Source organism: Dasypus novemcinctus, chromosome 5 (genome assembly GCF_030445035.2).
Source record: "Dasypus novemcinctus isolate mDasNov1 chromosome 5, mDasNov1.1.hap2, whole genome shotgun sequence".
NCBI lineage: Eukaryota > Metazoa > Chordata > Mammalia > Cingulata > Dasypodidae > Dasypus > Dasypus novemcinctus.
The window spans coordinates 131,186,901-131,196,901 of record NC_080677.1 but is presented as its reverse complement, the minus strand read 5'-3'; the positions used below and the strand labels follow the sequence as shown (position 1 = coordinate 131,196,901).

Here is a 10,001-nt window from a genome sequence, read left to right as displayed (position 1 = left end):
GGAGCCCCTGGTTTGCAGTCTCCCCTATGGAATTTGGACTTGTGCATCCCCATGCTCGCGTGAGACAATTTTATAAAATCTCATACTATTTATAGATATCTCTGTACGTTCTGTTTCCCTAGAGAACCTTGACTAATACACCCCCAAATCAATACCTGTACTGCTTTTGTAATCATTTGCAGACGTGTGCAAAATGGGGGAGATTTTAGGTTGCCCAACATTCATGTTCCAGGTGAGATCCAACAAGGCCATGCCCTGTGGTCTTATTCCAGCTCTCTCGCTGTAAGCGTGTCTTTTTTATGGTATATTTAGTGCCACCTTTTCATATTTTTGTGCTTCTTTTTGGAGACTGCACTGTTTCAAATGGCCCCCAAGCGTAGTGCTAAAGTGCCATCTGTTGCTCCTAAGCACAAGAAGGCTGTGTAACACTTTATGGAGAAAATAAGTGTAATAAATTAGATAAATTTTGTCCAGGCATGAGTTATGTGGCTGTGAGTTCAATGCTAACGAATCAATAATATATGTTAAACAAGGTGTCTTTAAACAGAAGCACATATAAAACAGGGTTCTGTATTGAACAGCTGGCAAAAATCCCGGGACTGTGTGTCACGGGAAGCTAACCCTGTATTTCCCTCAGGAGCAAGGGGTCAGAATTGGGCGAATCAGTGTTTTTGCCGTGACTCTATAGAACAGGACTACTGTGAATAACAAGACAAGATTTGACTCTATTTCCCCCTTGTCACAGATAAGAGAACTAAAGTCAACAGAGATACAATTGGCCCAAGGTCCCACAATTAGACATGGAGCATGCTGGGACATGCTGGAACATGGTCTTCTTGGCTGTCCACCTCTCAGGGACTGGAAAGAATCACCCCAAATGTTCTTGTCAGGTCTGGCCTTCGTGTGGGCTGAGCAAGACACTGGGGCTACAGTATGATTTCAGGGGCTCCAATACTCATTATTCCAAATCCAAGTAGCAATCATTATCCAGTTGGGGGAAAGCCAAAGTCAATTCATTATTGCAACTTGTGGTTTATGTTTCCTATCATCTTTGAATGCAACTCCTCAAAAAATGAAGGCAGAGGCCACCACCCTGCTCCCAGCCACCCCTCCAAGGACCACACGTCACACAAGTTGATGCCAGGAGATTTATTCAATTCGGTCAGCTCCAGCACGTGCCATGAAATATCCAGCCTGAATGACCATTTATGTGCATTCCTGCTTAGCCATGGGGAGGTCCCTCCTGCTTCCATGTCCCCAAATAGGGGAGAACCTGAGGCCTCCTAGGCCCAGTATTGCCCCAGGGGATCCAGGCCACACCCCAATAAAATGTATCCAGTAGTAAATTCACATGCACCTCTTCCCTTTCTGACCTCTCATTACTGCCACCCCATAACCTCCCACACTTGATCCATCAGTCAGCCAAGTATTTCCTGAGTGTCGTGAAGGCCAGCCCTGTGCTAGGCTGTGTTGGGGTTCAAAGAGAAATGACACAGTCCCTTGCCCTCAGAGAGCTCACAGTCTACTTGGATTTTTGAGACACACCTACACACAGGAGGAAACTGGAGTATAGGACAGCACATAACACTCAAGTGTGTGATGGTATGCTACACACAGGCAACTGCTCAGAGAACAGAAAGGAAAGTGGGCTAAGGAGGTTAGAAAGCTAGGCTCTGGGGGATAGGATGGGCTTAGCTGGGTGGAGGAGAGGAAGGGAGACATTTCAGAGCAATGCAAGGGAAGGCACAGAAGCAGGAAGGAGAGCGGCTGGACAAATAGCAGAGAAGGGGTGTTTTGTGAGATTTCCTCTAGGGTGAGGAAGGACCAGAGCCAGAATTGAAGCTCGTGGAAGGTGAAGTGCTTTCTTTTTCTCTGCTCTTCCCCAGAGCATTTTTTTTTAAACCCAGGGCTATGCAAATGGTAGGTGGTCAATGAGAATCTATGAGCCAAACTACAGCAGAAATGGGACAAACCAAGACCCCAGGGCAGGAACTAGGAGGTGTCTCCCAACAACTGACACAAATCTCCCAGCTCAGACAGGATCCACCACCCAACACCCAGCATCTGCCTCACACAATTCCCGGACTGGGACTTGCTCTCAAATTCCAGGATTAAAGGCCTCTCCCCAGCCTCAGGGGTTTCACTAAAAATTCCAGCCCCGGTCTGTTGCACCTTTTCTGATGGGCAGTTCATTCTGGGGAGGCAGTGGACACTTCTGGGATGCAGGTTGACCTGCTCAGGTGTGAAGATGGGCGGCGCCCTTGCCCTGCTGTTGACCTGGGATCCGCCCCTCCACCTGCAGGGCCAGGCACCTGCACTCCAGGAGTGCACCCGGCTGTCACCAGGAGTGAGGCCTCTGACTTACTCTCTACCCGTGCTCCCTCACACCATGCTTGCCTGAGGTTGAACACCTGAGGCCTCTCTGTCTGGGTCTGACCGGTAGAAGGGGAGGATTCCTTCTCCCTGGGGCAGCCCTCAGCCCAAACTCATGCTTCCATCCAGCACCCACAGAGGTGGCGGTTTCCCCTGTCACCTTCACAGTGAAATCAAAGCCCAGGCCAGGGCACCCAGGGTTTTGTGGCGAACACCAGCAGCCGCTCAGGCAGAGCAAGAAACCCAAAACCAGCGGGAATGAGCAAATCCAGCCCAGGGAACCTCGGAAGGCCTGTGAAAGGGAAATTAGGTGCCAGAAACCTGGTGCCTTGTTAGTTAGATGTGGGAGAAGCAAATGACTAAAAGGGTTCCCTCCTCAGAATTCTTTATTCCTGAACCAGGAAGAAGGATCAGCCAGGGGGAATGAGGGATTCTTGAAGGGTGGCCCGACTCAGGGCTCTGAGTGTCGGGTAAAGAAAGGGTGGGACAGGGTAAGTCCCCAAGACTGAGGGCCTCAGCCTAGAGTCCAGAGATGGGTTCCATCAGGGGAGTCCAGGAACCCCCTGAAATTGCTTGTCAATTGTTAATCTACATGAGGGTGTCCATAACCTCTGTCACATTTTCAAAGGGCTTCATGACCCCAAAGTGTTAAGAACCATTGTTCTGACAGGAAAATGAAGACTTCAAGTATCGTCCACATCTGGAAGAAGGCTTTGCTTCTAGACCCAGTTCTGCCACTGTCTTGCCATGTTATCTTAGGCCAGTTACTTCATGTCTCTGGACACTAGTCAAGTGGTGCACCAGACCAAAGCAGAGAAGCCAGCTCTCCACACAGGAGCAGTTCCTGCAGCCACACAAGAGTTGAGGTCCTTGGCCAGGCAGACAGGATGAAGTGGGTCCCGGCAGTGGCTCCCACCAGCCCCTATGAGCTTTTCCACCAGGGCACAAACCCTCTTCCCGATTCCAGCTCCATCCCAGTTATCTCTGCTGTCACTGAAGGGCACCTCCCACAGCAGGTCTTCTTAGGGGAAATGTCCTTGTGGCAGGGTACAGTGCCAGCCAGGTCCCAAGGGGACCCCATTCCTAGTCTCTGCACAGATGTGCCCCGAGCCTACTGGGTCATGAAGTCCTGCCCACTCCGTATCTGCTCACAGAAACAAAGAGATAAGGGTCAGTTCTGGTGCCCATAAGTTGGCCCTGCCCAACCACCCCTCTGGGGCTAGGAAGGAGCATCAGCTAGTTCACCCTGAGTCTTTCAAGGGCTTTGATCAAGTCCTCTTAGCCTCCTACCAAGCACTGCAAAGATGACTTTACAGACAAAACATGTGGATTCAGGGCATATTAGTGAGGTGCTTGGATTTCCCGGGCCCCAGTTTAATATATTCTCCCATGCCACACTGTCCTAAGGAAGGGCAGAGTAGGCAGAGGACCTGCACTGCCAATCTGAAGCCTGCCCTACGACTCCCAGGGGCAGAGAGGGAAGGGACAGGTCTCGGGAACCCTGGACCTTCCAGTACCTACCACAGGCCTGAGCACAGAGCAAATGCTCCACAGGGACAGGTCCTCTCAAGTCTGCACCTCTGCCCACACCTCTGGACTTCAGGCCCCAAGGGCTTCCTAACAAACCACTGCTGTGGGCACCATATCCCCTTCAGGCACCCATACCACTGAGCGACACCCCCACCCTGGATCCCCATGATACGGTCACTGGTCACGTTCCTATATCCTTGGAGCGCCATTTTCCCACCAATAAGAGCCACTCGAGTACAATGCAGGGCTCAAAGGGCCAAAGTCAGGCTTCCATCTAGGCAAGTGTGATGTGGAGCAAACTTGAGCCAGCCTCAGCATCCTTATTTGCCAAAGAGCTGAAGAAACCCATGCCGAGAGTGCCAGCTTGGAATCAGAGGTCCAGGGAGCAAATCCTGGCTCTCCTCTTTCTCACTACATGACTATTTGGTCAAGTCTCCGGGTTGGGGCCCTCCTTTTCTCTTGCCTGGATGACCCCAAGACCTTGAGGCTCTGCTCTTCTCGGGCCAATCTACTGTCCACAGTACCTCTGGCTAGCCTTCTAAAACACACAGCCAACATCACTGTAGTCATCTGATTAAGACCCTCAGATGGCCCCATCTCCAGCCACAGTCTTTGGGGCAAATAAGAGCCTCCACCATCAGCCCTCTACCTTGGAAATATCCTTCCACACCCGTGCTCTCCCTGGTACACCTCTATCAGCCTCAGCATTTGGTTCAAAGTCATCACACTCCCTGGGGTGAAGCCAGTCACTTCCCCCCTTGTCTGTTTCAGAACAAGCTGTTGTCCCCTCTCACAGTTCATGTCCCCTGGTGTGGGCACCAGAGTTTCCTCTCCCCTCACTCCAGTGTGAGTTCCCAGAGGGACAAGGACCTTGTGGTTCTCATCTGTGCCTCCTCCCTAGAGGTGCTCACTACATTTTTGTTGTTTTTTGGGGACCAGCGACATGACCCTCTCTTGTCTGTAGAGGCAATTATGAGCCTCACAAAAGCCTGGAGAGTAAAAGTCCCTAGTGATCACCCCCAATTTACAGATGAGCAAACCAAACCTAGAGTTAAAGAACTCCTCAAGGACCCCCAGAGAGGAAATGCTGGGGCCAGGAGACCATGGCATCTGAAGTCGGGCCTGGAAATTGTGGGAACAGGCCAGGTCCCTCTTGGCTCTCACACTGTGAGAATGAAGACTGAGTTAGAGGCTAATCATAAAGACACCCACAAGTCCAGAATGTTCCATCACCCCCGGCCCCTGCCCATGCAACAACAAGACTCAAACCCTTGGGACAGGGGTTCTGGCCCAGCCCCCTGCAGATCTCACCTGCTCTAGGCCGGGGGAGCCTGAAGAGGAAAGCCAAGCCAGGGGCCAAAGCGGCTTTGCGGAGCCAGCCGGAGGGGCCTAGGTGAGAAGTGAAAGGGTGGCACCCGAGCCTGCAGGCTGCTCTCCCCTTCTCCTGGCACTCCTGGAGCCCCCGATGCCTGCTCGGGCCCATCCAGAAGGGGAGCCACAGCCCAGGGCCGTTGCCGGTGGTTATGGACACGGGTCTGGGGCGGGCAACGGCAGGCAGGCCGGGCGCCCATCATAGCACCCGGCCAAGATGCGCCCCTGGCCCCTCGGCCCCGTGGCCATGGCTGCGTTGGTGGGTTTTGAGGGAGCCCTCGCGGGCGAAGCTCTTGCCGCAACGCGGACAGAAGTAGGGGCGACGCTCTCCGAACACGCCCGGGCGGCGCGGGTGCGGCGGGGGCAGGCGCGCGTGCGTGCGCTGGTGGTTGAGGAGGAAGCGCGGCTCGCGGAAGCAGCGGCCGCACTGGGCGCACTGGTGCGGCTTCTCGCCGCTGTGGATGCGCTGGTGCGTGAGCAGGTTCTGCTTGAGGCTGAAGCAGCGCCCGCACTCGGGGCAGGGGAAGGGCCGCTCCCCTGTGTGGGTGCGCTGGTGGACCTCGAGGTTGTGCTTGACGCTGAAGGCTTTGCCGCACTCGGGGCAGACGAAGGAGGCCGCCCGCGCCGCCCCCGCATGGGCCTTCTGGTGCCGCACCAGGCTGGGCTGCTGGGAGAAGGTCTGGCCGCACAGCGGGCAGCGGTGGGGCTGCTCCTCCGCAGGGTGGTGGATGACCAGGCCCTGCTCGTCCCCCAGGCCCTCCTCCCCGTCCCCCGCAGGGGACCCGCCCCCGGAGGGCACCACCTCGGTCATGGGCACTTCCAGCTGCAATCACCAGCTCCTGGGGAGGCAGAAAAAGGGAGAGGAGTCAGGTGAAGGTTCGGGGATCAGCCCACACCCGGCCTTCCCACGACCTCCAGCATTCGCCTCTCTATGGTTTTGTTCAAGCCAGTCTTCCCCTGCCAGAATGTCCTCCTTTCTCCACTGCCCCTAAGTAGCACCCTGCTCCTCCTTCAAGACCCTTCTCAAGTGCCACCTACTTTTGGAAGTCTTCCCTGACTGCTCTAGACCTTCCTTGAACTGTGGGGCCCATCCAGTGACTTAGCACACTGTATGATAATCAGCCATGCCCACCTCTGCCTCCACCACCGTGAGCAGCTTAAGGACAGAGTTGTCCTTATCCTTTTATCCCCATCACCAAGCAGTGTGTCAGCCACACACGACACTGAATAAGTACAAAGGGATGCTATTCAGGGCCACCTAGTGTTTTAAGTTATCCTTCATCTTCATATGTTTTCTCTTCCAACCAGATTCTCAAGTAGGGGAGAAAGGAAGGGCACTCCAAATCTGGAAGGAGGAGTGGGGAGCCTAGGGGTTTAAAGATATTTTTTTTGCCAAGCTTAAAACAAAAAATGAAACTAAACAAAAACCCTCTAAACTTGAAAGTGACCTCAGTTACACATGAAAGGCAGCAGCTCTTTGTTTATCAAAATGAGGCATGCGTTCAAAAGGTTTGCAAGTCACTGAATCAGAGGGCTGGGTCTCAGATTTACTCTTCTTTGTAGGCTCACAGCAAAGCCTGGCCCAGGCAACGCACTCCAGGCCCAACAAATGTCCCCAGGCAGCCAGCTCCCACCTGGGTTGTCCTGGTTCTCCTAAGGACCCCTCTCCTAAGAGCACTGTGCTCCTCTTAAATTGCTTTCCATTATGCTCACAGCAAAGAGCATACTGAACCCCACTTTACCAATGGGGAAACTGAGACTCAGTAAGGTCAACATACTTGGCCCAAGGTCACACAGCAAGTTGAGTCAGGGCTAGACCCTAAGTCTCCTGACTCACTGTCGGAAAGCTCTTTTCAACAACTATACACCCCTCAAACCATACAAACACACACCATCACCACCACCACCATCCCAGCTTCTAGAGCCGCCAGTATCCAAAGGGTTGCTGCTACTATAGGAGCACTGTCTGCTGCCGCCACCACCATCCCTCCAAAGAGACTCCAGCCCTGCTCCTGCAGAGAGCTGAGGACTGCTCCAGAGCCCGCTGACCCGGCAATTCCCCTTCATTTCCCTTCACTCCCCACCAGAGAAGCTTGCTCCCTGTGCCAATGAACCTCCATGCAGGCCTTCCCTAGACTTTCCAATCTCACTGCTCACCACAGCCTCAACTCACTCTCCGGCTTGGGAGGGAGGTCTCCGAGCCATTCTGTCTGTCTCCCCTTGGCCACGGTCAGAGATCAGGGTGGAACAGACATTCACCCTGGGGTAGGCAAGAGACCCTACCCACATGTCTTTCCCCTGGGAGCTGCACTGATATTTGCACTGACAAACCATCAAGGTTCCTTTGGTCTGGCCCTGTCACTGGGCAGCCACCCTCTCTCTCCCTTCAATACAGCTGCCCAAGGCCCCGCCTCGTCAAGAGGTCCAAGGCCATGCCCACCCCACCCCCTGTCCCTCCCCCAAGTTCCTCCATCCCACCCCACACTCACAGCCCAGGCTGCGTCCCCGTTTCTCGGGTCTCCAGCGGCGGCTCTTTCCTCAAGAGTCTGAACAGCCCAACGCAAATACGGTAACTCTCGCGCAGCGACTCCCGCGCCCTTTCTCCCCCTCCCCCATAAATACGGCAACCCTCGCGCAACACTCTTCTTATCAAATAACTGCATTAATCAAAAGAGCTGATTCCCCGCAAAACCTTGCCAACTCCTAGGGCCGAAGTGAATATGGTAAACTCCGCGTCGCAACCCAACCCCCACAAAATACGTAGGCCTCCTATACTGCTGCCGCAGGCCACCCCGCCCCGCTGCAAACCCCAGCTCCTTCGGGCAAATAATGTAACCCACCCTCCCGCTTCCGCAGCTCCCCCCGGGGAACCACGCAACCCTGGATAAATACGTAATTAAGTCGCGGCGCTCCCGCCCCCGGAAAGGGCCTGCGCAGCTCCCAGCAAATACGGTAGCGCGCCCGCAGTGACCCGCCCCCAAGGGTCCGGCACTGCCCTCGATAAATACGGTAACCTCCCGCCGAGGCCCCAGCCCCAGCCCCAGCTCAGGCCCGGACTCACATGGCGCCGCCTCCCGAGCCCTCTGTCTCCTCCGCTGTGCTGCGGCCGCCGCCGACTCCGCCGTCTCCACCGCCGCACAGCAGCCCCGTGAGGCTTGGAGGTCTAATTCGCCCAAACCCTGGCTGGCTGCAGAAGGAGGGCTCAGAGCGCTGCGCCTGGGCAGGAGAGGGAACCAGGTGGGGGCCGGGGCCAGAACGCCTCTCAAGTCGGGCCACCCCGACTCTCCGGGCCTCCTCCCCAGCCATTCCCATTTCAGGATTCCCCGAGGCCTAAATTCGACATCCCCACCTCCTTCATCCTAAAGAAGGAATACCTTGGCCAAGCCCACGCCCTTTCCCCAACGCCTAGGAAACGGGGATTGGGGAGCCCTGGCGGTAGAAAGCCTTTCTTTGCATTAGAGAGACAGAGCTAAACGCAGGAGCCTGAGAGGGGGTTTTATGGTGGAAGAGAACAAAGGGTCAGAATCAGAAAGCTCTAGCTGACCGTTCAGCCAAAGCCCAGCCTTAGTATGTGGCTCTGGTTCTGTCACTAGGATGTCTGGAGGGAGTGGAAGAAGAAATATCCCTACTGTCCCTTCCTACCTGGAAGAAGCGGCTGGTGTTGTGGAGGAGACAGGGCTGAATTCCGGTTTTCAACTGTCCTTTAATAATAATACTTCCTTAATGTTGCTTGTTACTTTGTATCTTAATTCCATTTATTTTTTAAAATATTTTATTAGAGAAGTTTAAGGTTTTCAGAAAAATCATACTTAATTACGGAGTTCCATATAACCCTCTCACAGTTTTCTGTATTATTAATTCTTTGCTTTAATGCTGTATTTTTATTATAACTGATGAAACAATATTACTAGAATTATCCTGTTATGCGTAATCCATAGTTTGCTTTAAGGTTCTGTTTTTGTTGTACAGTTCTATGTTTGAAATTTTTATTGTGGTAAGATACATACAACCTAAAATAATAATAATAATACTTCTTACCTGTACATAATTTTGCTTTTTACAAAGCCCTTTCCCATATATTATCTCGTAAGATCCTCCCAATTACCATCTGTGGTCTAGGATGTATAGGTATTATTATCCCATTTTATAGATGGAAAAATAAAATAAAATTGAGACAGAGTGGCTTCTTCTAAGACCCACAGCTCTAAGTGGCAGCGCCAAGTTGGAAACTCAGGCACCTTTGTTAGTGGAATGCTCTGGGTTCTGGGCTTCTAGGTTCTTGGCTATGTCACATAAAGAAATTTAAGGGCACACCATAGGGTAGGCAAGGTAGTAAAGAGTTTATTAAGAAACAAGAAAACTAGAAATGAGTAAGTAAACAACCCAAGCCATGAGTTGCAGGCATGCTAAAGGGTAAGGTGTCCATGTGCAGCCCCAGCTTAGGCCTTTTTAAACCCTTTCTTCCTCCTCTTTTCTAATGTTGGGGAGGGACCCCAGCTATGCTGTTCTGATTGGTTGTCCCACCTGTTAGCTCTCAGGGCCAATGGTAAGGTAAGGCCTTTTTGGAATCCAGTACGTCCCCTTGACCCTGGAAAGAGTTCCAAATGGGACCTTGTGGCCAGGGTCTCGGCGGGGTCTTTCTGGCTTTGTTTTCCCTTCAGGAGGGTTCTGGGCAGGGTCTCATGCCCATATTCTCTTCCAGGTACCAGCTGTGACTCATCTTCCCT

General features: G+C 53.0%; 1 protein-coding gene across 4 annotated transcripts; it reads right to left on the bottom strand.

Annotated features, from left to right (window-relative positions):
- Positions 1-1,134: 1,134 nt before the first annotated feature.
- Positions 1,135-8,883, bottom strand: LOC101446658 (gastrula zinc finger protein XlCGF7.1). 4 transcript variants are annotated; one of them, XM_071215346.1, is made up of 3 exons: positions 8,336-8,883; positions 5,215-6,113; positions 1,135-3,517 (listed from the first exon to the last, which is right to left on the bottom strand). In XM_071215346.1, the coding sequence occupies exon 2, from the start codon at positions 6,083-6,085 to the stop codon at positions 5,474-5,476; it is 612 nt and encodes a 203-aa protein (XP_071071447.1). In that variant the 5' UTR covers positions 6,086-6,113; positions 8,336-8,883; the 3' UTR covers positions 1,135-3,517; positions 5,215-5,473. The 4 variants fall into 4 exon arrangements, with proteins under 4 accessions (XP_071071447.1, XP_071071449.1, XP_071071448.1 ...); XM_071215348.1 differs by lacking the exon at positions 8,336-8,883 and adding an exon at positions 8,167-8,273; XM_071215347.1 differs by lacking the exon at positions 8,336-8,883 and adding an exon at positions 7,764-8,104.
- Between the last annotated feature and the right edge of the window lie 1,118 nt (positions 8,884-10,001).

Coding starts and splice junctions, on each gene's coding strand:
- LOC101446658 (XM_071215346.1), bottom strand. CDS start 6,085: ATGACCGAGGTGGTGCCCTCCGGGGGCGGGTCCCCTGCGGGGGACGGG.